The sequence below is a fragment of the Ceratotherium simum genome, chromosome 6, assembly GCF_057802395.1.
Source record: "Ceratotherium simum simum isolate JZ-2026a chromosome 6, ASM5780239v1, whole genome shotgun sequence".
Classification (NCBI taxonomy): Eukaryota; Metazoa; Chordata; class Mammalia; order Perissodactyla; family Rhinocerotidae; genus Ceratotherium; species Ceratotherium simum.
The window spans coordinates 90,589,149-90,616,881 of record NC_141905.1 but is presented as its reverse complement, the minus strand read 5'-3'; the positions used below and the strand labels follow the sequence as shown (position 1 = coordinate 90,616,881).

General features: G+C 60.7%; 2 protein-coding genes and 1 long non-coding RNA gene across 3 annotated transcripts; all 3 read right to left on the bottom strand.

Moving 5' to 3' along the window:
• Positions 1–9,670: 9,670 nt before the first annotated feature.
• On the bottom strand, positions 9,671–15,794 carry VENTX (VENT homeobox). Its single transcript, XM_004438855.2, has 5 exons — positions 14,321–15,794; positions 14,025–14,188; positions 13,275–13,640; positions 10,854–11,014; positions 9,671–10,765 (listed from the first exon to the last, which is right to left on the bottom strand). The coding sequence occupies exons 3-5, from the start codon at positions 13,510–13,512 to the stop codon at positions 10,394–10,396; spliced, it is 771 nt and encodes a 256-aa protein (XP_004438912.1). The 5' UTR covers positions 13,513–13,640; positions 14,025–14,188; positions 14,321–15,794; the 3' UTR covers positions 9,671–10,393.
• Positions 15,795–16,639: 845 nt separating this feature from the next.
• LOC147916936 (uncharacterized) lies at positions 16,640–17,686 on the bottom strand. Its single transcript, XR_015552591.1, has 3 exons — positions 17,482–17,686; positions 17,266–17,412; positions 16,640–17,033 (listed from the first exon to the last, which is right to left on the bottom strand). It is a non-coding gene; the product is annotated as an uncharacterized LOC147916936 (long non-coding RNA).
• A 5,494-nt stretch (positions 17,687–23,180) lies between these two features.
• UTF1 (undifferentiated embryonic cell transcription factor 1) lies at positions 23,181–24,526 on the bottom strand. Its single transcript, XM_087432895.1, has 2 exons — positions 23,883–24,526; positions 23,181–23,779 (listed from the first exon to the last, which is right to left on the bottom strand). Exons 1-2 carry the CDS (start codon positions 24,427–24,429, stop codon positions 23,298–23,300), a joined length of 1,029 nt encoding a protein of 342 aa, XP_087289021.1. The 5' UTR covers positions 24,430–24,526; the 3' UTR covers positions 23,181–23,297.
• Between the last annotated feature and the right edge of the window lie 3,207 nt (positions 24,527–27,733).

Here is a 27,733-nt window from a genome sequence, read left to right as displayed (position 1 = left end):
CCTTGCAGCATTCCCAATTCCTAATTGACCCCCCAGGCCTCTGCCGAGGGGCCTGCAGTACCTGTGGGGATCCTGGGGGTCCTGGGGGCAAGGACCCTGAGCTGGGGCCTGAGGAAGGGCATCTCCTTGTGGGTCAGCTGGCCGAGGACCCAGGGAGACCATGAGCAGGGCTGTGGAGGCAGTGCCACTAAGGGGGGAGGCCTGAAGGTGACATGTCCCTCCCCAAACCCGGGGCCAGCCCCCCCCAGTGGAAGAGACCCCCCCGGCCCTGGGTCATGGACGGTAGTGACTGTGCTGGGACCAAGGCCGGTGGCTGGGGGCCGGGGCTGAGCCTGTTGTCTGGACCCAGGGGCAGTGGGCAGGAGAGGGACAGGCCGAGTGTGTGCGGGCGCGTGTGCGTGTGTGTGTACATGTGTGGCTGTGTGCATGCCTGTGTGCAAGCCCAGTGGCCTGGGCTACCCACGGGCTGGGGGTGGGGCTGCCAGGTCAGCAGTCCAGACAATGTGGCCACAGTTCTTCCACAGGGTGGGGGTCCTGGAAAGGCTGAGGGGGCCCTGGGAAGGGCTGTCTGCCTGGTGGCCTTGGGGCGCAGAGGCAAGTTCCCATGGCCGGGCAGAGTTCCTGATACTGCTGGGAGAAGAGAAAGAAAATATCAAGAAGCCACGATTATCTGCCTGAGAGGGAGTCACCCAGATGCAGCCTTGAAACCCTGACGCAGGGACCGGGGCCTCCCATGGCCTCCCAGCCCGCCAGAGCCCAAGCTTAACTCTTTGCCTCCCCCTCCCACTCCTCCCAGGGCCTCTGCATCCATCCTCAGAACCTCCAGGCACAGGCCCCGTGGATAACACCCTGCACACACGGCCTGGAGCCCAGGTCTGAGGACCAGACCCCATGGGGGCTTCCCACGGGTGCCCAGGGCCACAGGGGCCTCTGCCCACGGTCACGCTGGCTGTACACCGGCCAGACCAGCCCCCTCGCTCTGGAAGCCCCGAGCCCAAGAGAGCAGAGTCTCCTTACTCCCAGGCCCCAGGTTCCCTTGGCCGGCTGCAGCCCAAGGCCCAGACCTGGTTTCCTGTCGCCCCACGTCTCGCAGCCCACGTTCTCTCCACAAACAGGATGCAAGGATGCCAGATTTAGCAAATAAAAGTTCAGGACACCCAGTTAAGTTCCAATTTCAGATACACAGCAAATAATTTTTTATTGTGAGTATGGTCTCCTCCTTGCTGAGTGGCACTCCAGTGCGTGGACCCATCGGCCAGTGGATTTTCACCCACTCCTCCGTGTGGAGGCCTTGGAGAGGTTTCCAGGCTGAGGACGTTCCTGTTCTGGTCTCTTTGGCGCAGACACCTGGGTGTTCAACCTCATAGCTCCAAAGGGGTTGGCCATTTTCAGTGCTCCTTTGACAGAAGGAGAAACTGAGGCCGCCAGAGGCGGCCTGCACGGCACAGCCGTGGGGACCTGCGACCAAGCCCTCAGCCACTCCTCCGTGGACACTGACCCTGCCTGGCCCGGCCCTTGGGTGGAGAGCCACTGGATAACAATCCGGGGACTGCGGCGACTCCAGGACTGCAGGGCAGACACTGAGGTCTCCGAGTCCCACAGACCCACAGGCCACCCTCTGGGAACGGGCAGGGGAATCCACCAAGGGTTAATGGTCGGCTACCTTCTGGGCCTGGGACCTGCGCTCTAAGCTGAGCAGACAGCTGTGGGAGTCCCCCAGGAATGGAGCGGAGGGAGGGAGTGCGCAGTCCTGAAGGCCACCCCTTATCGCTGTCAGCTCCGTGCCAAGACGCCCTCCCAGGGCCGACAAGGGTACGCTCTGTCTTGTGGGCAAAGGGAGGGCTGGGCCTGCGGTTTGTTGTTGCAGGGGCCACACTCGGGTTCCACAGTGCCCAGGTTTGGCTGGACGCAGCTGGGAGCCCTGCCCCAGGTGACAGGGACCAGGACACAGTGCCGGAGCCTGCACGGGCTCCAAGGGGCTGGCAGACGGGAAGGCTTCCTGGGGGCAGGGGTCTGGCTGGAGGCCCCAGGAGTGGTGGGAAAGACCCACCTGACCTGGAGCCCTGGCCCTCGTCCGGCCCCCTGGAATCCAGCCTGTGTCTGCCCAGTGGGGACCGTCCTTGCCCCTCACCGGCATGCCCCACTCCACTCTGCTCCTGGGCAGTCTGACCAGAGGGTCCCCTGGATAGGCGGGCGGTGTGGCCCTGTGTGCAGGGAGGGGCTGCCCCGCGGTTTGGGTTTCTCTCAAAGCACAGAGGGGCCCTGCAGCAGCTCAGAGCGGGGTTGGCAAGCAGGGTGCACCTGTCACGTGAGTGGCCCCAGCATCTACCTGCTTGGAGCCCCCTGACCTCAGCTCTCCCAGGCTGAAGCTATCCCTGAGTCCATTCTTCCACCTCCCGGATCCGTAAAACAACTGTGCAAGAGGGGCTGAGACCCTGAGGGTCAGAGCTCTCCAGGGCCACAGCCAGGTCAGCTGGCTGGGATTGGAACCCCCCACTGAGCGCCTGGTCCCTCAGCTGCCTCCTCCCTCTGACCAGCTCCACACTGCAGCCTGAGGTGACTCCTGGACACAGAATCTATGGCGTCACTGCCTGGCTCCCCGAGCCCTTTGGGGAGACACAGACGGTGGGTTGGGCCCCTCCCCCTGCTGGCCTCACACCCAAGCCCCCCAGGCTCCAGCTGGGGGGGCCGGCCACCCCGCCCCCAGGACAAGGCCTTTGGCTCCTCCAGCTTCAAGGGAAAGGCGGAGGCAGGGGGATAATGAGGTGACGAGCTGGCCCAGCGACACCCAGCAGTGGGACCCTGGCCGGGGAGGGCTGGAGACACTGGGATTGCGTCCCTCTGGGTGGAGCCCTGGCTGTCCCTGCCTGTCGCCGTCTTTACACCTTCCTGGATTTCTAATGTGCTTTGTAATGAGCAGACACTGATTGTATAATCAGGAAAATAAGTTTAAGAAAACAGAGTGAAGAACTCGGCGATGCTTTAGAACAGTCCGGGCCTCCCTCACCCTGCCGCCCTCCTGTCCCTCTACCTCCCTTTTTCTATCTCTCTCTGTCTCAGTCTGTGTCTCTGTCTGTCTCTCTTTCTCTGACTCTCTCTCCGTCTGCCTCTTGCCTCCTTCCTTCCCACAGACCAGACCCTAGGAGCCCGAGGTCGAGCCCGAGGTCAAAGGCATCGTGTGTTTCCCAGAAGCACTAGAGGCAGCTTTGAGGGGGAGGGTGGATGTGAGGGGGCAGCTCAGGGCGGGAGAGGACCCTGGGGGTTCACAGAGAGCAGTGGCCAAAGGAGAGGGCCCGGAGCTGCCGCTCGTGTGGGGGCTTCACCCATCAGCTCAAAACTCAGCAGGCACCCCTCTGAGCACTTGTGCATGCGAGTGTGACGAGAGAGAGCATGTCTGAGCTCTTGGAGGTTCCTCCTCTGTCAGGGCCCCGCCCGCCCCCTCTCCAGCTGTGGACGGGGTCTGACACCCCCTTTGTTCCCCCCACCGGGGGCCTCAGGGGGCGTCCAGCCAAGAGGTCAGGCCAGAGCCCCCCACTGCCCAGGAAGCTCCTGACCAACTGACCGCTAGTGTGGTGACTCCTCTGTGCCGGTGCCATGGCTGCACGGCCTGACGTCCGGGTCAGCTTTTGGGGGGGCGGGCGACCCCTCCTAGAGGCGGTGGGTCTGGCAAGCCGCCTGGCAGAGTCTGGGTCGCCGCCCATCGTCCCATCCAGCCCAGGGTCTACTGTTCCTCAGTCACACCCCTCGGCCCAAACTGGGGTCCAGGCCACCATGGGGCTTGTCAGGAGGGCCGGGGCCAGGTCGTCAGTGGCCTGGGCATGTCCCCGGGGCGTGGGTGGTCACGCTCTCTCACTGGCTTCCCTCAAGTGTCCACCTGTACCCGCCTTTGCCCACCCGGGGCCCATCACTCCGTCAGAGATTTGGGTGCAAGAGCCCAACGAACCCCTGCCCCACCCCACAGGTGGGGTGAGAGCATGAGGGCTGGTGTACACACACACACACACAGATACACAGACACATGCACGCACAGATGCACAGACACAGAGAGACACATACATATGCACACAGACACAAACACACACAGACACACAGGCACACAGACATGCACAGAGACAGACACACAGAAATACACACACAGACGCACACAGGTACACAGACGCACACAGATACACACACATAGATGCACAGGCACACACAGCTACACACACAGATTCAGACCCACACCAGAGCCGGCCTCAGGGCAGAGGGAAAGGAAGGTGGGGCTGGGGGGCCTCTTTGGAGGAAGGGCAGAGGGGGTGCAGCCATCCTGGCTCCAGTGGCTCTGCTGGCTCGTGGCTCAGGTGGCGCAGACCACCACAGGGGTGGAAGGGAGAGCAGAGGCCTGTGGGTGCTAGAGGACGGGACCCCCAGGACCCAGAAGATGGGGGAACCTGGAGGCTCCTCAGCTGCAGACTCAGGCTCCGCCTCTGCCACTCCCCACAGGCCAGGAATCTCTGTGAGCAGAGTAGGGGACACGAGTCCACATGGACCCCGCTGTCCCCTAATTCTGGCGGGCACTGACTTCCACGCACAGCAGGAGCTGAGCCGCCCTGCCCGTGGTCCCTCAGCCTGGGGTCACCTGCCTGGGAGAGGGGTGGTGTCTGTGTGGTCTCTCTCTGTGTGGGCAGCCTTGGACTTTTGATCAGCTGTTCCCCCTGCGCTATGTGTGTCACTCGTCCGTCCCTGCATTCTCACCCCCAAGGCTGTGGAGACCCTGCCCTTCTCCAGACAGCCCAGGGGCTCTGGGAGCAGAGCTCAGCGCACATCAATGTGTGTGGCCCTGGGAGTGCTGTCTCACCTGGTCCCCTGGACTCCTGGGCAGCCCCAGACCCAGGCGGCCTCACCAGGGCTCAGCGCCCAGGGCAGCGGGGCATAGTGGGGCATCAGGCAGCACTCCGGGAAGGACAGCAGGTGGGAGGAGGGGGGAGAGACCCCCCCATCCCCGTGGCGATTCTCCCCATGTGCATTTTCCGGGCCCTGACGCACAAGGGAGATAAGCGCCGGAGGAGGGCAGCGGGCCAGGGCTGGCCCTGTCCCAGGTCCCGAGCCAGCAGCCCCTAGACCCCGTGGGGCCGCCGCCCACCCGCCTCCCGGCCGCGCTCAGCGCTCTGCTCAGAGCAGGTCTTTGTGCCCCAATCTTGCAGGTGCGGGGGTGGACGGGGGCCTTGGCAGGGCGCAGCCCGTGACCACGTGTGACAGCGGCTGCTCTGTGCACCCGGCCGCCAAGGTCTCTGCCTCGCATAAATGGGGCTCGAGGCTGGCAGCAGCAGAGCTCCGCTGTTAGCAGACGGGCTCTCCTCCACGCCAGGCTCCGCTCGCCGCACCCGCCACGGGGGCCCCGAGGCCGGACCAGGTAAGGCGAGGCTCCCCTCGTCAGCCGCCTGCTCACAGCCCAGGACTCCGAGCTGCCGCCCGCCTGGCCTCGCCCGCAGCTTCTCCCGCCGATCCCGCCGGCCGTGCATGGACCTCGCCGGGATGGCCACCCCAGGTGCCGAGGAGCTGCTCACTCGTCGTTCCTTCTTCCTATGCATATACTTCTTTGAGGGTCAGGCCTAAAGAGGTGTAGGCATGGGAAAAGGGGGCGACGAGTTCTCCTCCTCCTCCCACCACTCCTGCGCCCTGACCAGCTGCCCCTCCTGCCCGCGGACCGGCTGAGGGGGCTCCGTTGTCCTTCTCCTCGGTAACCTTTGCTCTGTGTGCACTGGGGGTGTCGGGGAGGACGGGTCCAGGCCCCCCAGCCTCATCTTTGTCCCCGGGAGCCTGGGCGGAAGCAGCAGGGATTCTCCACTCTGTGATGAGTCTCACTGGGGGGCCCCCAAGGAGTTAGAGAAGGTGCCGGAACAGGACCTGGCACAGCCCGTGTGAGGCCGCTGCCGGGGTCTGGGTCTGAGGCCACAAGGGTGACTTGGCCTGACTTGCAGAGAAGCTGGGGGTCATCGTGGGGGCCGCGTCTGCAGTGGTCGCTACTTCTTATGCCTTCATTGTACTTTTGTGATAATGAGCCAGAGTTAATTTTCTGATCAGAAATGTCAATAAAGCTAATTTTGTGTAAATGTAGTGTGGAAAAGTTTGGACAATCAACAAGAGTTTAAACAATGCTGCCTGTGTGTGGTGTCTCCTCTCCTCCGGCCTGGCGGGGGTCACATTAGCAAGACTGGTCTGGGGGACTTCCGGCCCGGAGAGTGGCGGGGGCTTCTGATGACCTGACAACTGGGGTCACTGAGGGGGCACTCTCAGGGCGCCTGGAGCAGACGGCAGTGATGGGAGGGCCAGGAATGCCAGGGCCTGACCATGAGTGCACCCCCGGGCACCGCTCGCAGGTCAGGGTGGGAGCTCGCATCCCTGAGCGTGGTCTTCACTTCCTGGTGCAGGAACACGGACACAGCCCTCCTGCGCAGAGAGCTTCAACGGCCTTTGTAGGCTAATCGGCCGAGCAAATGGAGCTATTAACTTGCTGACAACAGGCGCCCCTGTATCAGTGCCCCGCCCAGGCTGGGCCTCGCCCCTAATCTCCTTTGATAGACCAGCTCACTCGTGCCTCCCTCAAAGGACCACAGCCTCCCGTGGGGGATGGGCCCACAGCAGGGGCTGCAGGGCAGGGCAGCCCCCCCACCACCCCCATACCCCGCGCCCCGCCCAGGGCCGAGCCCCTTCTCATCCGTCCTCAAGAAGGGGCTGGGGGCTGGCTCCCTGGTGAGGTTCCCACGGACTCTTGAGAATACGGAAGGAAAGCAGGTATCAAAACACCCTCAGTGTGTAAGCAACAGCTGCTGTGTTGATCCAGACACCCCTGTTCCCTGGGATAGGGAGAGCGGTGGGTTGCAGGCATGGCTGGATGGAGGGAGCAAAAGTCTGCCTGGCTCTCCACTCTCCTCCTGACATCAGCTGTAGGGCATGGCTCCTGGGCCAGGGAAGGAGACCCCTCAGTGTCACCGCAGCTGGGAGCAGGGCCTGCCCTCCCCTGGGTGCTTGACTGGACTTCTGGGTCAGCTGCCTTGCCCCTGGCCCAAGGTAGGGTCCCTGGTCCACACTTGGAGCTGGGTGGGCAGCTCCCTGGGCAGGGGGAAAGGTGATGGAGTCCCTACCAGGAGGTCAGGCCGAGAAGTCCAGTGTGTCCTGTGCAGCCCCAACCCGGCTGTGGGGCCCCGAGGCAGCACCGGGGCCAGGACTCAGGCTGGGACTTCCTGGGCACCCATCCCCAAACCTTGGCCCGCCCGCACTCACCCACGTGGCACAGTCAGTCCCGGGGCCTCATCCTGTGAAGGGCGGGGTGGGGGGTCCCAGGGGCACCAGGCAGATGATCCTGCCCCGGGGAAGGGGTTTCCATTCACCTGTCACTTTGCCACTTGCAAATAACCAGAAGGGCTGGGACGAAGAGTCTTACTGGCCTGGGCAGGGGGTGATGCTGCGTCCTGCAGCTGCAGAGGCCTGGGTGCCCTCAGGGATGCTGCCTCACGTGCCCCCAGCCCTACCCGCGGCCCCGGGACAATGATGGGCTCCTGGGGATGGCAGTTCCTCTCCCACCAGCACCGATGAGGTGGCACGTGCAGGAGGATCTGTGCAGCAGCCCCAAGAGCTGCATTTTTGTCACTGTGGAGGGTGTCCAGGTCGCTCCAAACACCCCTACTCAGGGCTCGGGCGCAGCCTTTGTGCAGCCAGCCCAGCACTTCCCCTCTACTTGCGAGGTTCGTTGGGGGGCCTGATTCCCCACCCCCAGCACCAAAAACCCTCGGGGCTCAGAACCCGGCATGCGCTTGGCCCTGGGAGAGGAGCGGGGACAGCCTGCCCACGTGCCCGGGGTCTGGGCTCGCCTCCCTCTGGGCCAGCGTCCGGGCAGCCCTGCCCAGCCACCTCCTGTGATGACCTGACAGAAAGGTCAAAAGTCCCCCCGACCCACCTGGGTTCAGCACTGAGTACTTCGCCGTATGTGCTTCACTGTATGGTTTTTGAACGTTTTGAATCTAACTTTAAGATATGAGACCCTACAGAGAGGGGGGCGGCTCCTCGCCTGGCCTTATTAACAACACAGGGAGGGGGACCCCCCCACCCCACCTGGCAGAGCTGCCGGCTGCCTCCCAAGTCTTTATGGCTGTTTTTCCCACGGCTCCTCCTCGAGCTTCACAGGCGGCTGGGTCTCGCGTCCCTGACAATAGCGACTTCTTGAGGAGCCCCAGTCAGTGTCCCCTGCAAAGTCCCCGTTTCCTGTAAACTGGACTTAGGTTTTGGGCAAGACTATTTCACAGGTGATTCTGTGTCTGGGCCAGCACGGAGGCGCCATCCCGGCCCAGGCAGACCCCGTGTCCAGTGCCTGTCTGAGGCTGCATCATTGTGGGGGGCTTGGGGTACATGGTCCCACTGGTCGGTCTACACTCCTTAGCCCAACGGTCATTGCTGGTCATGACGGCCACTTGGGTCACCCAGAGGACCAGGCAAAGGGGCACCCGCTGCCCAGAAGTGAGCGGACATTTCAGAGAGTGAGGCCCAAGGCTACGGGGGGAGGGGAGGGTGTGCGTGTGTTGGTGTGTGGGGGAGGTTCCTGGGAGTGCGGGGTACAGCAGCACAGACACACGGACAACACTCGGACACACACGGGACACGCATGACACTCACCACACACATGACAGGACACACACCACAGGACACACTGTGAGTCGCTCAGTTTCCCCTAGAACCACCCAGCAACCTGGAAGTAACAAGGTAACCAGACACTCGCTCAAGCTTTCAGGGGCAAAGAAAGAAAGAATTCAGGTCAGTGTTTTTGAACCAAAAATGAAAACATACAAACCTGAACAGCACTGTCTGATCAGATCCTGACCCCAGGAGAAGTCCTAAACAAAGGGCTCAGCATAACCGCGGAAACCTCGTCTCGTGAAGTGATCTGCAATTGCGGTGGAGTCAAGATTCTGGGGAACTTGGCCAAACTTTGAAGGCCTTACACTGGCCTTTGGTGGCTGTGCCCTCCCTGGACCCCCCGGGTCTACTCTCAGACACCTGGAGACGTCTGCCTCTCGAACTGGATGGGGTTCCTTTCTGCTCAGAACCCTCCCTCGGGGTGCCCCACCCGCGCTGGTCTCATGGTGTCCCCTTGCTGTCCCCCTTCCTGCAGGCCCCAGGGTACATCCTTGTCCTCCCTGCCCTGCTCTGAGGTTGCCCCGTCACAGACGCCTGCCCTGACCGCCTGCCTCGCTCCTCAATCCCGCCTGCTCTCTCCTCCAAACCCCATGTCACCCTGGCATGATGCGGATCTCTACACCTGAGTCCCCTCGTGACTGAAGTGGCCCTTCACTGCGGGCATCCTGGGCACCCATCCCCAAACCTCAGCCAGCCCGCACTCACCCACATGGTGCAGACCCCTTCGTTGTGCCGTGGACAACGGTGTGTTCATTTGAAGTTTGGTCACACCGTCAGAAGCCCTCCAGAAAGTCTGTGCCAAGGACCCCTCCTTCCAGCAGTGGGAAGACCCACTGTCTTTGCCTTGGGGAGGGGCCGTTCTTTCCTCCTCCTGGGCTGACCTTCCGCAGGAAGCCTTCTGCCCTTCACCCAGACTGCTTCAGAGGAGGCACAGGGGCTCCATCCTGCAGGGGAGGGCAGCTTGGGGGGAAGGAACCCACAGGGCTGAGCCCGGGAGCCAGATCAGACACTGGCTCGGATCCCAGCCCCCCAGGCTTCTCCTCCCCAAGAGAAGGAGCAGGACAGCCGCGAGATGCATAGAGCACACTGTCCGGACTGGTGCACGCTCCAGAGAGCCTGGTGGAGGCTGCCGTCACCGCTGGGTTCCCGTTCTTCAGTGGGCAAAACCATCAACTCTGTTCCTTTCTGGATCCCAGCTGCAGAGTCATTGGTAATGCGAAATGCAAACCCCAAGGTGATAAAGACAAACACCTTCACTTCCTCCTAATCTTTTCATTTTTACACACAAAGCATACAGCACAAGAACGGACCCACCTTTATTTTTTTCAACTGGAAAACCAGATTTTCCAATACCATATATTGAATAAATTATCCTTTTATCATTTGCTAAAAGCCCACGGACAATGAGCCCATTTTCTGCTTTTGATTCTGTTCACTGACACTTTACTTGCTTCCTGAACTCACACTTTGGTAGTCTCCAGCGAAGGAGCGGCTTTAAAACGTCGTCAACTCTAAACCCTCCGGAATCTTAAGGTGGGTCAGGGTTCCAGGCCCCACCTGTGGAGGGGCACGAGGCCCACACCAGGGCGTCACTGTGACGCAAACACAAATGGTGAATGTCTCTCCAGGGAGATGCCAGGCACAGCTCCGCGCACACCTACTGTGTGTGGGACAGCACAGTGTGGACGCACCCCAGCTGAAGGCTCTGGGCTGCCACGCTTCCTCAAAAGGCATCCCCGACATCTGGCAGGGCATGCAGGCCCCAGGACAAGGCGGGGCCCAGTGTGTGCACCTGGCCCCCAGGGTCAGGGAGGCAGCACAGCAGAGGCTGTCTGCTGCATGAGGCCCATGCTGAGGCCAGGGAGGCTTCTTCCACTTGACAGGGACCCCAAAAGGAGCCAGGGGGAGGTACCAGAGCCGGAGGCCCAGGCAGGGATGCCCAAGGGTACAGCAGCTGCAGGCCATCGCCCAGGGCAGAGGGTGGTGGGCAGAAAGCCAGGGGCGTGTAGAGAGCTCCAGAGAAGGGGACCTTCAGCTGCGAGTCCTGCAGTTGGCGTTTGTGCTTCATCCGGCGATTCTGAAACCAGGTTTTGATCTGTGGGGAAAACAGGATCAGAGCAGGGGCGACACTGGGCCACCACCCTAGCCTGGCTCTGCCAGCCCGCCCAGGTGCCTAGCCTCACCTGCACCTCGGACAGCTGCATCTCCCGGGCCAGCCTCCTGCGCTCCAGGGGGCCCAGGTAGCGGTGGTGCTGGAAGGAGCTCTCCAAGGTGCTGACCTGCTCCGACGTGAAGGCTGTGCGGACGCGGGGAGCCCGAGTTATGTCTGGCTCCTTGCTAAATCCTGAGGGAGGATGGAAGGGCACTGAATCCATTTGGCCAACAGTGCTGCACACAAGAGACATGCTCCCCTTGCTCGGAAGGTGCCGCAAGCTCTGTGGTCCCAGACGGTAGACACAGTGCTAAGAAATACGACCAGGTGCTGGTGGGGAGCGGGGTGGGAGGGGTCTCAGGAAGCGCAGACCCGCCCTCTCCACTGTTCTGCTGTCCCACTTGTTCCTGGCTTGACTGTCAGTCAAGGTGACACCCCCATTCTCGCCTCCCAGCCCAGTGTGGAATGTGGTCCAGAGACGTGGCTCAGGATGTGGATACTGGAGAAAGATGAGGAATGAACAGCAGTTCTGATGCAGGCCCCTCAACCTCTGCCCTGGCCCACTCGGTCCCTTGCAGAAGGGCTTCCACCCCCCCATACCCTTCCAGAAAGCACGTTCTTTCGCCTGCAGGTAAGGAACCCAATTCACTAGGTGAGGGGGTGGTGGCAGTGAGGGCCGGTGGAGCCCATTCTATGCAAAGGCCTGAAGGACTGCAGGGCAAGGGGACAGCCCGGAGGTGGCGCCGCCTTCTCCACAGTCACAGGGTTCAGTCACACAGTACTCCTCACCATGCACCCAGGCTGTCACCACTCACCGTGTGTCTTTGGCCAGTCTTTGTTTCCTAATTTGTTTTTTGTGTGTGTGTGTGTGTGAGGAAGACTAGCCCTGAGCTAACATCTGTTGCCAATCCTCCTCTTTTTGCTGAGCAAGATTGGCCCTCGGCTCACATCTGTGCCCGTCTTCCTCTGCTTTATATGGGACGCCGCCACAGCTTGGCTTGACAAGCAGTGCAGCGGTGCGCGCCTGGGATCCGAACCTGCGAACCCCAGGCCACCACAGCGGAGCACAGGCACTTAACCACTGCACCACCGGGCCGGCCCCCCTACTTTCTAAACTAGGAGATGAGGGGGCCGGCCCCGTGGCTTAGCGGTTAGGTGCGCGCGCTCCGCTGCTGGCGGCCTGGGTTCGGATCCCGGGCGCCCACGGACGCACCGCTTCTCCGGCCATGCTGAGGCCGCGTCCCACGTACAGCAGCTGGAGGGATGTGCAGCTATGACATACAACAACCTACTGGGGCTTTGGGGGGAAAAATAAATAAATAAAATCTTAAAAAAAAATAAATAAACTAGGAGATGAGGAATGGCAGTAAGCAACCCCCCAACACTCCCCCCGGGGGGGTGAAGGAAGACAGCATGGTGAAGATCGTCTACTCGGTCACTATGCAACTCATCTGACAAAAAGGCCAATCAGCTGCTTCGGGGAAACCAAATTTTACAAAATTAGTTTTAAACACTTAACTAGAAGCGTCCAGTGGACGAGAGGAGCAAAGGCTTGCTTGGAAGGGTGGGGGTTGGAGGGCGTAACCAGTCAGCATCAAGGATTTTGATGCAGGATGATTGGCTAGCCTTTTGGGGGCAGTACTGGTTGTAGAGAATAAATTTAAAATTTCACCTCATCGAAGTATAAAATTATTCTGTAAGGATTACTTAAACTTTTTTAAAAATGAAAACTTATGTATAACAAGAACCCCATTTTTGACCACGTTGGACTTTAAACCTAAAAGTGATGATTACGTCACAGAGACAAAACTGAGGATTCTCGGCAGTGAACAAAAGGTCAGACAGAGCTGAGGAGCCACCAGACCTCCCGGGAGCCGAGCACGCAGAAGGCACCAAAATTCACACATGCGGAAATGCAAAGGGCGGCGTCACTAGGTCGTGGCTCCCCGTGAACTAACCCGGCAGGATTCCAACTCAAGTCTAGGTGCCAAACTAAGGGGCCCGGCTTTTCGGGTGGGGCCACAAGGAGCCCTCTGGACTGGGCAGGTTTCATAAGCTTTATGACACACTTATCCACAACCCTGTGACTCATGGTGGAAATGGGTCCCGAAGACTTTTACAGAATCTGAAATCCACGTGCACAAAGGCACTAACATCAGCGTTATGGCTCACAGTGAGGACGTGGGGGGTGGCGACTGGTGGGCCCAGGCCTGGGCAAGAGGGCAGGGGGCTGGCCCCTGTAGGAGGTGGGTGGGAAAGAGGAGCCCCAAGGGGCTTGAGGAGGGAAACCCCCCATTGTGGCTTTTGCTTCCAAGGGGAAGCGTTCACTTGCCAGAGAAGTCAGGAAACCCCAAACCCCAGCCCTAGTGAGAATGCCCCCAACCTCCTGAACCCTCCCCAACTCCCATCCTCATCTGGGGAGGAAGGGACCTCCCCCCATCTCCAGACCTACCAGCTGTGGGCGTCCCTGGCGCAGACAATTCTGAGGACTTCACCTCCCCCATGCCCACAGTCTGAGGGGGCTCCCCATTGCCGGACACCCTGGCTGGGGCAGAGAAGCTCTCCCAAGAGACCTCGGCGGGCCTGGAGGTGTGCGACTGCTCTGCATGGCTGCTCTGGGATAGCCAGGCCACGGAGCCAAAGCTGGAGGCTGGCTTGCGGCCACAAGGCAGGGCGGGGAAGGGAGGCATGGCTGGACGTGGTGCTCTGCTCAGGATCCTGGGGATAGATGGTGGTGGGCCCAGGTACAGGGTCCTCTGCAGGGCGGACGGTGGGGGCTGGGCGCAGCGTCAGCAGAGAGTTGGTCAGGTGGCCTGGGCTGAGCACAGGGTCGCCTCAGTTTGGCAGGGCCGGGCTACATTTATAAGCTCAGGAGAAGGAGAGTTGGGAGGCAGGTCTGCATAGATGGCTCAAATCCCCCCCAGATAAGTAGCACCTAATTGCCTTCAATTCAGAGGCACAAAGGAGGCCATTCGCACCTCCCCCGGCTCCAAGATGTCTGGGGAGGGGCGGGGCTTCGGTCAGCGTTAGGGGAGATTGGGGGAGGGTGGGAACTCGTTACATCCTTTCATCTCCCCCACCCCCACCCGGCTGGCCCAGGCTGCAGGAAGGTGAGGATGGCCCCTCCCACCCCAGCACCCTCGCTGGGGGCTTGTCCTATGGGGTGCCAGGTCATCTTCTCTCTCCAGGTTGGTCCTCCAACCTGCCTCGTGTGTCTGCAGTGCCCGCGGTGAGGGAGAGCTCGCTACAAGTGGGGCGTCAGCATCGCTGCTCGCAGGACACGGTGCGCCCGGCCAGGGCGGGTGTCTGCTGCGTCCAGGCTGTCCAGCTGGGTAGGAATGTAGGGCAGGCATTCCTGGAAGGAGACTGCACAAGCCAGACAGGGCGGGGAGGGGCTGTGCAGAGAAGGACCCTCCGCTCTGCAGGCCCTTCTCTCTCACCATCCACCGCCCCCGCCCAGCCCCTCTGCTGGGTTTCACTCGGTGCCCCAGGAGCTACCTCCAGATTGGGGTGACACGAAGGGGGGTGTGCTCGCTCAGGGCGTGGACTCAGCTGCAGCCACGCGGCATCACTCTTCCCACGCCCCAGCTGCCCCCATTGGGGCTGGGCAACTGCAGAGCCCCCGGGGGACGGTGGAGCCGAAAACTTAAGGAGGGTGTCCTCGAGACGGTCACCCTGTCCCCGCGGCCGCTTCACTCCTGAACTTCACCCCTGAACTGGCCTCGTCCGCGTCCGTGGGGAGGCGCAGGCAGCCAGGTGCGCCACGCCGTCCGCCCCAAGCCACGGCCGGCGGTGCCTCCTCCGGGCCTCCCCACAACCTTCGCGGGAGAGCGTCAGTCTCCTGCACGCGACCCGGCAGACGGACACGTGCTGCGGAAACCCACCCCGGCGGGCCCTGGGCGCCCCTTGGGGCGCGGGCTGGGGGGAGTCCAGGCTACGGCGCCGGCGGCTGGAGTCGGGTGCAGCGCTAGTCCGGACCCGAGCGCGCGGCTGGGCTTCAGTGCAAACGGGTCGAGTCAGCAGCCTCGACCCCCGGGGACGCCGGCGCCAGGCTGGGAGGGGCAAGGACGACCGCCCGCGCCCACGCGGCCCGGCGGAGATCAAAGGCCTGGCGGCCTCGCCCAGGATTAGCACCCAGACCCCGCCTCCTGAGCCTCTCGGGCAGGGGAGGGGCCCGTGATGATGTGGAAGCCGGACCCCCGCGGGCACAGCGGGGAACCAGCCGGCGCTGACCGCCCGTGCTTGTGAAGGGCCGCAACGCCGCTGACCCGGGCCTTCCTCCCGCCCCTGCACCAGCCCAGTTAGATCACTGGACCCGGCGGGGGGAGGCTGGGATCTGAATCACTGGCCTAGTGTCCGGTGAGGTGTCTTGTACGAGAACTGCAGGGTGTCCTGGAGGTGGACAGTGAGGTCCCCTAGGGTGCGCGTGGCTCCAGGGCTTGCTCCAAGGACGCCCTGGGGCAGGCTGCTAGCACCACTGCGACAGGGGCCGTCCTGCTAGCTGGGGACAGAGGCCGAGCTGGTGCAGGCCTGCGCAGAGCTCCTCCGGGACAAACGGGGGTGGGAGGGTACCTCACAAACCGGGCAGAGGGAAGTAGCCCCCCCATGGCTGCTCAGTACGCACAGAACAGGCCGGAGAGGCCTCCTCCAGACAAAGGAGCATTTGTTGGAAATTACTGCATTGTGCACTCAGCAGCGTTAATTCGTGAAATGTCAGCCATTCAGGTTCCAGTCTTTGGAAAGTCTACTTTAGCGTCTCTTCACCTCTGATCTTTCCCGCCGGGTCCCCTGGCCTCTTGGCTCCACACCCGCACGTTCCTCAGCACCCGCCTCAGCTCTGCCCAGCCATCTGCTCCGTAATCAGGGACCCTCCTCTAACGCCCTCCGGCCTCCACTTTCCCAGCTTCCTTGCCTACACCCTCCCCTACCTGAGTCCCACTCCAGAGTCCAAGGTGACCCCACCTCAGCAGGTCAAGTAGCCTCTCCCTCCTGTGTCCTCCCCTCCAGCTCTGGCTGCTGCCTGGTGCGGTCCCCTCCTCCCAGCGGCCCCTCGGTCATTCCCTTCAGCACTGCCACGGGCTCAGGCCCCTCTCCCCTCACCCGGCCGGCCGTGTCCACTGGGGTCTCCCCACCCCTCCCTCCTGCACTGTGGGCCCCTCTGTCTCCGCCGGCTGCTCGGGCCAATGTCACCCGTGCCTAGCCTCAGCTTCCTCACTTGGCCTCGGAGCAGCGTCTAGGGCTCCCCGGGCCTGCTCCTCCCCTGGCTCTGGGACCCGCGCCCCCGGGTTCGCTGCCCCTCCGCCGTCCCTCCACCGCCTTCCCCGAGACCCGGTGATTACACGCGGGCGTGGCCTTGGCGCTCGGCCGCTGGCTCTACGTCGCGGCACCTGCGCGCCGGGGGGGCCGCCTCCCACCTGTACCCGGGCCGCACGGGCGTGGTGGGGGTGGCGGTGAGTGGGTGCCCCCACTCCTCGGGCGCTCTGACTGCCCCGCCCCCACGTAGTCCGGAGCCAGGCTCCTCCCCACCTCGCTCCCCCTCCCGCCGCGGCCTCGCCTCGTCCCGGCCATCTCCACGGCCACCCCAAGACCCCCTCTCCACGCCCGCCCCACTGGGAGGTGGAGGCTGGTCTGGTCCCCCCTCGCTCGAGCCCCGGAGCCTCCGGGGCCTCCGACGCGATCGGGGAACCGAAACCACGGCCAGGGGCCGCCTCGCCTCCCTCCCTCCTCCCCTCCACGCCCCTCCCCCACTCCGGCCCCGCCCCTCCCCTCCACGCCCTTCCCCGAGCCCGACCGCGTCCCCTCCCCGTAGCCACGCCCCCTGCCCGCCTCTCGTCCTTCCGGCCCCCAGAGGTTGCAGCAGGGCAGGCAGGGTGGACAGACAGGGGCAGGTGGGCGATGACCCACCCCAAAGCCCCAGCGCCCACCCAGCCCACAGGGAAGGCGGGGCTCTGGAGGCCAAACCTGAAAAGCCCCCCAGTTCGGGGCTCTGCAAAACGGTGGGAAGCGGGATCCAGGATCCAAGTGGGTGAAGAGCCGGGGCAGAAGGTCCCGGAGGGAGGGAGTGGGCGCAGGCTGTGGGCGTCCGCTCGGCCAGCGCTGGCTCCTCACCTGCGTGGGCGTTCCCCGAGAACACGTCCCCCGCGAAAGGAAGAAGAGCGTGGATGATGGACACACAAGGGCGTTAGGGACCAGCCAGCGGTCTGCAAAACGCCTGGTTAAAGACAGAACAGTGGAATCCGTGATTTTAAAAAAGGGTGGGACAGAGGGATGAAGACCCAGGTGGTCCCGTACGATGGTGGCCGACAGTGACGTCAGGCCTGAATCACCCCCACTGCTGACACATCAGGGCCCGCATGCCCCTCCCGGACACACAGACCACACCATGGTCATTTGGCAGCATGTCAGGGAGCCGTGGCCCACCCCGGAACCCTGAGCACCCTCACCTCTGGTCCTCGTCGCCACTGCTCTGTGTCCCAAACACAGAGACAGTGGGCTCAGCAGGCGCGGGTCCAGTGAGGCCTCTGCACTCACACCCTGTCTGCGCTCCCCGCCCTCATCTCCCTCGCTCTGCTCAGTGGCATGGCTGGCACCTGGGAACCGGCATCCTGAGAGGCTGTCCTAGCTCCAGGGTGACCTCCCACCAGCTCGACCCCGCTGACCTGCTTCTCCCATGGCGGGTGCCTGGCTCCTCTGTCCTCCGCAGCAGAGGCCTCTGGCTGGAGCCTCTGGGTCGCTCTGGAGTGCAGCCCTGCCCCTGCGCAGTCCACGCAGAGCAGACAGATCAGAGCCCCCACCTGGCGGCCGGGCCCTGTGGCCTTGTTGCTGCACCCAAGGAGACAGGGTGCAGGCAGGGCTCTGCAGGGCTCGGGTGCACGGGCTGAGAGTTACACGCGGTGCCCTTTGCTGCGCTTCTTGAGTTGCCAGTAAGTCCCCCTGGTCACTGCAGAGGAAACTTCTGCTGGAGGGCCTCAGGCTCCAGGCTTTAGACGGGGGAAAGGAAGGCGACTCAGCGATGGAATTAAATGCAAATGTAAAGGCAGGATTCTGAAGATAGGAACCTGAAACCAACGGCACCTAACACTGAAATAAAGTAGAATTTATGTGAGGGCTGGATGTGGAACTCCAGGCATGCGTGGAGGTTTACATTAATTTAGATTAAAAAATTCAGTTCCTCATTCGCACTGGCCATGTTTCAAGAGCTCAGTGACCACATGTGGCTGGTGGCTGTGGTATTGGACAGTACAGTTCTAGAACATTCCCATCCTTCCAGAGAGTTCTACTGCACAGTGCTGCTCCAGACATACAGGATGTGCTGCTGCTATTGGAAACAGCAATGAACCAACACAAGTCAGAGAAAACAGAAGCAGCAGTGGTACTTCCTTATAAATATGATGAGGACAATGACCCCTGGGGTCTTCAGGAAGGGACCCCCTTCTGGGAGATTCTGGTGACAAAGATGACAGGCATTGTGGATGGCAGCAGCCATGGGGACTAAAGAGATCTGTGATGACGGCAAAGCAGGACAGGCTCACCCCCAGATCTGCAAGTGTGTCCAGCATGCGGCACACCAGGGTCAGGGAGCAGACAGAGTGAGCGAGAATCAACACAGCGCCCTAAAGGCCCAGGTCGCTGGCCCTGGGGAAGCAGAGTTGCCAGGAACAGGAGGCTGGCATAGAGGTGCCCTGAGAAGCAAGGCCGGTGACAGGGCATGGGGCACAGGACCTTCCAGTCTGTACAAAGGCAGGCCTCCGGGACCCTGACAAACATGGAAAACATCTGGCAGAAGACACAGCCAGGAAATACAGGCCAGGTTAATCCCGTCCCCGTGAAACGGTCAGGATGAAGACCTACTGCTCCCTCGCTCAGGGATCTGACGTTTCTTAGAGTCCAGAGGGCCCTTGAAGGAACAGAGCAGAACCAAGGGCTCAGAAGATAGGGAGGCATGAAGGGCCCCCTGGGTGTCCTGAGGGGAAAGAAACAGATTAGACTCAGCGCCTGGGCAGAAAACCCGAGGACAGGAAGGGGCTGCATCCGAGCATGGGACCTGGGAAGGGGATCAGGCCGGAGTCAGACCCAGGGACTCAGCAGGGCTTGGATCCAGGCCTGGTGAGGGGCAGATAAGCCCCACACGGGAGTAGCCATTATCTGCTAAAAAATTGGAAGAACAAGAAACATGAGGGGTTTTCTAGATGCAGATCCCCAATGACAACAATTCTGGGACTGGCTGGGCAGACTTCCTCAGGCTGGAGTGGGCCAAGTGTTGGATTCTGAAGGCACACGTCTGATAGATTTGACAAGAGTGTCTCATCACCTCCTGCTGCTGTCACAGAGCACCACACACGGAGGCTTAAACAACAGCCGTTTACCTCTCCGAGGTCCAAGATCACAGTGCCCGTGTGGTCAGGTTCTGGTGAGGGCTCTTTTCCTGGTCAACAGATGGCCACTTTCTTGCCCTGTCCTCACGTGGCGGAGAGCAGAGAGAAAGCAAGCTCCCTCATTTCTCTTCTTATAAGGGCACTAATCTCAATTATGGGGGCTCCACCCTCATGACCTAATCACCTGCCAAAGGCCCCACCTCCTAATACCATCACTTTGGGGGTTAGGATTTCAACACAGGAATTTGGGGGACACAAGTATTCAGTCCACAACACAGAGCAGCATGGCTTCTGGCAGGCAAATAAATTTAGCACCAGAACTGGTGTGGGAGGCAAAGTGGGAACCAGTGATATTGCCCCTGTTGGCCAAGTGGTCGGCCTCACGGCATGAAACGTGAGGAAGAGATCACAGACGCCGTGGATGAATTGGAACGGAAGGGAGCAATCAGGCAGACCACAGGCCTCTGGTAAAAGCTTGGGGAAAATCAAGGGAGCCTTCCTTATGTCATTATAAATCATATGAAGATGAACACACATTTACCAAAATCTTAGAGGTATGTTCTCTGTAAAGAAAATAGGTCAGGCTCACCAAGCCCAGTTTGCGTTGACTTGGAAAAGGATACAGGTTTCAGAGTCTGCCCCACAGAGTCAAAACGCCCCCACAGACTCCCCGGATTGCAGTGGGGTTTTAGAATGTTCCAAATATCAAAACGTTTATCGGTGGAGCATTATAGAGATGACACAATTACAGGAACAAGTATAGAAGGAACAATAATTTGGACAGATAGATGACGAGAATGGAGAATATGGGCAATTTTGCAGCATGAAGTTATAAAGGAAATTTACTTCAGTTAAATTTTTAGGGGCAATCTGGACATCAGAGGGAGACAGGTGGCAGAACTTATTAGAGGTAAAGAGGGTAGCGCCATCCAGGGATAAAAAGGAAGCCCCCAAATTGATAGGGTGATTTGCTTATTTGGAGAGAATCTTTAAAATCTAGGTATTCCCATATAACTGATGTATCGATCGCTAGAAAAAGCTGCTTTTACTGAGGCCGGGACAGCCCTGATCCTTGATGGAGGGACATGATGTGAAAACAAATTCATTCCAGTACCCACCTCAAAGGGAATGGAATTTGGGTGGGAGGCCGGGGGTTGAGGGCACTGGGTGAAGCAGGAGCTGGATTCCAGCCCACTGGCTGCCCGCAGAAATAAACCGGCCCTCAGCGAGCAAGCCACGGCTACAGTCCCCACGTGGGGCAAGTGTTGATGGGGACCCAGATACAGTCCCACTGTGGGCCTGCCTCAGTCCTGAACACACAGCTGGGTGGCACTAGGAGGACATGGGATAAAGCAAACACTTGAAGCCAGCCCTGTGTCCCTGAAGCTGTGTTGGGGGGGAGCAGGGCCCACGGCTGGGAGGGGAGGACCCATGGTCACTGCCGGAGGTCATCGAGCTGGCGGGGGACACTGGTGACAAGCACACCTCGTGGGCCGTGGAGCAGCACAGAATAGAATGAGCACGCGGGTAAGTTCACCAGGGATTAACATCAGAAGAGCCAGCTGGTAGGAACACTAGCCGATGGGTCCACCAGACCATTGCACACGGCTTCAGCTGGTCAGCACAGCCCTGCAGGAACACCACGTGCTGTAAGAACAGTCGTCATGAGGTGCGAGCATCACGCCCACTGGGAAGGCTACATCAGAAACCCCGGAGAACAAGTGCTGGCAAGGATGTGGAGAAACTGGAAGCTCGTGCACTGTTGGTGGGAATGTAAAATGGTGCAGCCACTGTGGACAACAGTATGGAGGGTCCTCAAAACATCAAATATTGAACTATAACATGATCCAGCTGTCCCACTTCTGGGTGTCCACCCCAAAGAATTAAGCAGGGACTCAAAGATCTTTGCACACCCATGTTCACAGCAGCATCATTCACAATGGCCAAGAGGTAGAAACAACCCATGTGTCCACTGATGGATGAAGAGATAAACTAAATGTGGTCCATCCATACAATGGAATATTATTCAGCCTTAAAAAGGAAAGAAATTCTGACACATGCTACAACATGGATGAAACTTGAGAACATTGTGCTAGGTGAAATAAACCAGTAACAAAAGGACAAATGCTGTATGGCTTCACTTATAGGAGATCCCTAGAGGAGTCAAGTCCATAGTTACAGAAAGTAAGATGGTGGGGGCCAGGGGTTTGTGGGGGATGGGGAGTTCGTGTTTCATGGGGACAGAGTTTCAGTCTGGGGAGATGAAACAGTTCTGGAGATGGATGTTGGTGATGGCTGCACAACAATGAGAATGTGCTTAATGCCACTGAACTGTTCACTTAAAAGTGGGTAGGGTGGTAAATTTAATGTTAACTTGTATTTTACCAAAATAAATAAAAAAGGTGCATATCTGCTGACCAAGGGGGCAGTGAGGAAAATGGATTTTCCTTGGTGCTCCCAAATATCTCAAACTTAGAGACTTAGGTAGATTTCTTTCAGCCCCAGAATAACCCTTCTCTAGGGCAGAGCGTCCCTGGTGACCAGAGTGACATGGTCCCTGCCCCTGGGGGGGTCGGCAAGTTTGCTGCGATGTGGTCCAGGGCTGTTTCAGACCCCCAGCCTGTGGCTCTGAACTTCTGGGGTGTGTGTGTGGGGCGAAGGCATGTTTGCAAGTGTGAATCATCCCACAACAGGTTTTTGGCAGCTTGGAGATTCTCAGGGACCACGGCACAGACAGCACCGTGGAGTGGAGGCCAGTGTGTTGGAAATGAGGTGACACTTGCATTTAGTTCTGTGGATTTGCTCTTTCACACACAGAACCCCCAGGACCTGCCATCAATACAGCTGACGTGTGGGCTCAGCGTGGGGTCAGGGAGACCACCCTTGGTCCCCTGCCTGCCGGGGACCCAACTGGGGCCTCTTCTCTGACACCTGCTGTAAAGGGCTTGAGGGAGGGACTGTGAGCCCCTCATGACGCTGGAACCCCAGGGCCAACGGGGCTCCAGCCTCACTGAGCTGTGGCCGGGGGCAATCCCTGTCTCTGAACTGCCAGGGTTGGTGAACTGGGAGCCCTGCACTCACGGAGGTGAGTGGTATTGTCATGCTGGGAGTGCCTCTGGCTACTTCCTTATCTCCCCCTGGCTGGAGCATGTCAGGCCCCACCCAGCCCCACTCCCATCTGATCCATCGGTCCAGGGTGGGGCCCTCTACTACTATCTGGAAAACGCTCCCAGGCGATTTTGATAAAGTCCTCTCAAAACTGCAGGGACCCTGGCTCAGCCAAGGTCGAAAGCCTGACACTCTCAGTCCCAGTGGTCCTGGGGCCCACCCAAACCAGTCACTTCCCTGGGGACAAAACTGCCCCTTCCCTGGGTGTGAGCTCTCCTGCTGAGCGCTCCCAGGCTCCTGAGGATCCTGTTACCAGACTAAGCACAGCCAGGAGGCTCAGGCCTGGCTGGGGCAAAGGCCGCACTTTGGGGATGTCCCAGGGGTTCTCTCTGTTGGGCAGACAAGCTCAGGGCGCCCACAGTGGGGCCAGAAGGATCACACCTCCCCCCACAAGCTCAGAGAGGGCTGCCTGCGCCATTTCTCTCCAGACCGTCCCAGTGGGGCCCAACCTCCCCTTGTTCTGCTCGGCAGGGCGCCCAGAGATAGCTTTCATCCGCCACCCTGGTCTGTGCTGGTGAAGGGCCTGGTGGGCAGGATCTAGTCACACCGCCAGGACGCTGGCCTGTAAGGAGGCTCCCAGTCTCTGGTTCGGCCTGCCAGAGGCCCCCTCCCACTGGAACCTGGGCTCCTAAGGAAGGTCCTGGCCAGCATCCCAGCAGGCTCCAGTTCACCCCGGGGCACAGGCAGCCCTGGGCCCCCGCCTCCGCCCCTCCCTCGGATCCTGAGGCCATTTTAACCTCGCCCTGACCTCTGCAGGCCGGACCGCAGGGGCCATTCTACCTAGCGCGGGACCTGCACACACTCACAGGATCAAGTCGGGAAAAGCAATCTTTTTATTGAACGTACCCAGGTCTGGGGTGGGGGAGGACCGCAGGACCGGGTCAGGGCGAGGGGGAGCGGCTCTACGGAGGGAGCAGGCCACAGGCCAGGCCTCATTCGCGCGGGTCCGCCAGGACGCCTCGCTCGGCGGCAGCACTGCCTAAGATGAAGCCCACGGCCAGGGACACGGTCTGGTCGAAGGAGCCGCGCAGCTGTTCCACGTGCTGGTTCAGGGTCAGCAGCTGGTCGCGAAGCGGGCCCAGGACGGCCACGATGTCGCCCAGGTGCCCCAAGGTCTGCAGGAGGGCGGCGTTCAGCGACGGGGGCGCGGGCTGCGGGGGCGTGTGGTCCTCGGGGCAGCCGGGTGGCGAGTCGGCGTCTTCCCAGGCGGAGTCTGGGGGCGGCGACGGGGAGACAGGGGCGCGGAAGGGCGCGTGGTCCTCGGGGCGGCCGGGCGCGGGGGGGAAGGTGGAGAGCGCCGTCGGGGAGCCGGGGGCGCGGGGGGCGTCCCCAGACTTGGGCGAGAACCGGCTGAACCTGAGCGTCCAGGCGGGGTCCGCGTCGGGGTCGCGGGCGGCGAGGAGTGGCGGGGCGTCTGGAACGCGGAGCGGGTGGTCGGGCCAGGCACCGGGGGCGCGCCCGCCCCTCTCTCCTCCCTAGCCCCAACTTCTTCCCCCCCCAGCCCCCACCCCACCTACCCGGCTCGGCGGGCGCGAGGAGCGCGCCGGGGGCCGGGCGGCGGCCGCGGCGGGGCCCGGGGGAGCGGCGGCGGCCGCGTCTGCGCCCGTCGTCGCCCAGCAGCCCCATGAGCTGGCGGATCTGCGCGTCGAAGGGCCCGGGCGGCTGGCCGTGCGCGTCGCGGAGCTTGTCCTTGAGGAACTTGTAGCGGCGGCGGCACTGCGCGGGCGTGCGCCGCACCTGCTGGCGGGCCAGCGCGGCCGACACGCGGCGGTAGGTGGGCAGCGCGCGGCGGCGGTCGAGCAGCAGCGCGCGCCACACGGCCGGCTGCAGCAGCGTGCCCAGCAGCAGTTCCGTCTCGTGCGCGCTCCAGGGCGTGCGCTGCGCCGAGCCCGGGGACACGGGCGACCCGGGGGACGCGGGCGCCGCCAGCGCGCCGGGCGAGGCGGGCCGCCCGGGCGGGGTCCCCGGGGCTTCCCCGACTGGCCGCGGCTCGGGGTCCCTACTGGCCGGCGACGGCGGCGCCAGGGGCGCCGGCGGGGGCGGCCGCCGGGGCCGGAGCAGCATCCTGGGGCAGGCGGGTGCGCTGGGGTCGGGGCCAGGCCCGGGAGAGGCCGCCCACACGCGCTCTGAGAACCCTGCGCGCGTCCGCCGCCGTGCGTCGGAGCCGGAGCGGGAGCCGGAGCCGGGTCTACGCGACCCTCCCACTGTCCCGCCCCGCCCCGCCCCCTCCGAGCGCCAAGTTCAGTTTGGGCTGTTCTTGTCTCTCGGTTTCCCTGTCAGCCTTTGGACCCCTCGGCCGTGAGTACACAGAGCAGAGCTCTGCCGCCGCCCGACCGGGAAGAACCTGCCAAACAATAGTGGTTGTACTTTTTCAACTGTTTAATTGAGATACAAATGCACACGGCAATGTGCATTAGGCGCGCCAAGTTCAGTTCGTTTTTACGCATGTGCCCTGCCCTTTCACCGCTGCGCAGATCAAGCCATGGAGCATTCCAGCTCCAGAAGGATCCCTCACGCCCCCTCCTTTTTGCTTTTGGTGCGCCCTAGTGTGTTGTTCACACACATGGTTACGTGTTGGCTCTGCACTGCCCTCCTCCCATTCTGGTGAGGTTTCAGTGTGTGGTAATCACTGCGTGTGGCCAGTTTAGGGCCGGATCTGACAAAGAGCTATGGCCCTTGGTCAGAATTAGTGTCATAATTCACACACACACTTCACAGAAAGAAACTTCTTTATTCTGATAAAGACAACCTACAGCTAACATTATGGTTAACAGCGAGTATTGAGCATTACCCCCTGAGATTAGGAATAAGACACGGAGGTCCACCATCACCCTTCTATTCAAGGTCATTATAGAAGTCCTAGCCAGAGCAATAAGACAAGAAAACGGAGTAAGACACATACAGATAGGAAAGGAAGAAGTAAAATAGTAATTATTTGCAGATGACATGATTTTCACATGGAAAATAATCTACAAGCACATTATTAGAATTAAAAAATGAATTTAGCAAGGTCATTGAATAAACAATAAACAAAAATTAACTGTATTTCTGTATGCTAGCTACGACAGTTCCATAAAACTTCTGAGTTTGGGGTAGTTAGATTTGCAGCCAGGTTGCGGACAGCGCAGTGTCCTTGTGCTTCCCCAGATGAACGTCTTACACGACCATGGCGCCTTTGTCAAAGCTGAGAAATGAACATCCGTACAGCACTGCCGACTGACCCACAGACTTTATCTGGGTCCTCTCGGGTTTTCCACATGTCCCTTCTCCGTCCCGGATCCCGTCCAGGGTCCCGTGAGCACTGCATGTAGTCATCCCGTCTCCTCGGTCTCCTGTGGGCCGGGGCGGTTTCTCAGCCTGGTTCCACGGCCTTGACACGCTGGGGAGACTGGTCAGGTATTTGGTGGAAGGTCTCTCAGTTTGAGTTTGTCTGACGTCTTCTTGTGATTAGCCTGGGGTTATGGGTTTCTGGGAAGAAGACCACGGAGGTGACGTGGCCGTCTTACCACATCATGTTGGGTGTGTGACGTCGGCAGGACTTGGCACCGTGATGCTCACCTGACCTCCGGTTAAGATGGCGCCTGTTGTCTCTCCACTGTGAGGTCACCCTCCTCCCCGCCCTCCCCGGCACTGGGCCTGTCCCCAAGTCCTCTCCACACATGGCGGGTAACCAGGCTGCTCCTTCAGGGGCACCTACGTGTGTTGTGTGGGACTCTCCTTGTTTACTTGTTTATCCAGTCGTCCATTCCTGTCCGTGTGGACTCGTGGACGTTTGTCTTACTGCTGGGTCGTGATGCCCAGCTCGGGCATTGGGAGTCCTTCCCAGCTCTTCTCCTGTTCTCTGTCCCTTTGCTCTTGCCCCTTTTAAGCACTTGCTTGCTTTCTGGCACTATAAGCTGCTTCTGGCTCTCCTAGCACTTTCCCCACCCAGTCCTGAAGTCAGCCATTCAGCTATTTCTCCAAAATACCTGTGGTTCCTTTTCTAGGAGAATGGTATCTGGACACCAAGATCTGGGTACAGGGTGCACCCACTGCTACTGGGGTGTCACTGCTTCTAGGCCACTGGTTCTTGGGGGGTGATTTTGTCCCCTAGGGGATATTTGGTGATGTCTGGAGACACTGTTGGTTGTCACAACTTGGGGGGGTGTTGTGGCCTCTAGAGGGTAGAAACCAGAGAAGCTGCAAAACACCCTGCAGTGCCCACAACAGAGAATCACCCACCAGACGTCGCTGGTGCCGCCACTGAGGAGCCTGGTGCCAGCCCTGCAGGGGGCGAGCCAGCAGGGCCCCGTGGGCACACTAACCCACACCCGTGCACACCTGTATTCACGTCCGTCCCCAGCACTGCGGGGTCTTTCTCACCCCCCGCCCCGGCTCTTCTGTAACTTCTTTCTCTGATGGGGAGGCCTGGCTCCCTTCTCTACAACTTATTTGTTGTCCAGCCCTGTAGTGCACAGAAAGTCACTGAGAATTGCTGACCTGAATCCCTGTGAGAAGCTGGTTCACCAGCTGGCGTGCATTCTTCACGCGCAGCTCTTCCATGGCCAAACAGATTCCCTTCAAAAGATCATTTTCCACGGTTCCTTCGGTCAGCCCCTGAGGGGTGAGAGGGGCCACTGAAGAGGTGGGGCCGGGGGGAGGTGGCAGCTCGAGGCCCAGCACGGCCATGAGAATTCCCACTGTCTCCACAGCTGGCTTTAAACAGCAGCAGGGCACAATGCAAACCCGTCTGTGGAGTGAACCCAGCGGGCTTGCCGACAGAGTCCTGCTCACGGACAGGAACCCAGGTCTCAGCGAGGGGGCTGATCCGAGTCCCAGTGCACAACCAGCACTTGAGTCTTCGCTGTGGCATCACAAACCATGCAGGCAGGGTGAGGGCTATTTGATCAGGCCATGATTCTGTGGTTGGGGCTGGGGTGAGGATGGGGGTGGGCGCCTCTGCGTTCCCTTGTGACTGTGGCTGGTGTGGGTGGCCTCTCCCCGGCCGGCCTGGGCACTATTTCCTGGTCGATGGCCTGGCTGTTTGGGCTGCGAAGGCCATCTCCAAGTGGTACCTTGGGCTTGCTCTCAGCATGCTGGGCTCGGGCTGGTTAACCCATATGTGCTGGGGCTCCCCCAAGCTTGAGTATGCTGGGCCAGGCTCCATTCAGCATCAGAGGGGGGCTGCATGTGTGGGCACCTGGGAAGCATGGCTCATGGGGGCCTGAAGGGGTCATTGGCTGTAACTTCTCTGAAAGAAAACCTGTTGATTAGGCCAGTGCAGTGAAGGGACACTGTCTTCATGGCGCCTACTTGTGTCTCAAGAGGGAAGAGATCAGGGTCTTACTGCCCCCCCAGGACTGGGACACCAGAACCACCTAACAATGGC

Coding starts and splice junctions, on each gene's coding strand:
- VENTX (XM_004438855.2), bottom strand. CDS start 13,512: ATGCCTCCCTTCCCCGCCCTGCCTTGTGGCCGCAAGCCAGCCTCCAGC. Junction 11,015..13,274: donor GCCAGGGACGCCCACAGCTG/GTAGGTCTGGAG, acceptor ATCCTCCCTCAG/GATTTAGCAAGGAGCCAGAC. Junction 10,766..10,853: donor TGCAGCTGTCCGAGGTGCAG/GTGAGGCTAGGC, acceptor TTTTCCCCACAG/ATCAAAACCTGGTTTCAGAA.
- UTF1 (XM_087432895.1), bottom strand. CDS start 24,429: ATGCTGCTCCGGCCCCGGCGGCCGCCCCCGCCGGCGCCCCTGGCGCCG. Junction 23,780..23,882: donor CCTCGCGCCCGCCGAGCCGG/GTAGGTGGGGTG, acceptor TCCGCGTTCCAG/ACGCCCCGCCACTCCTCGCC.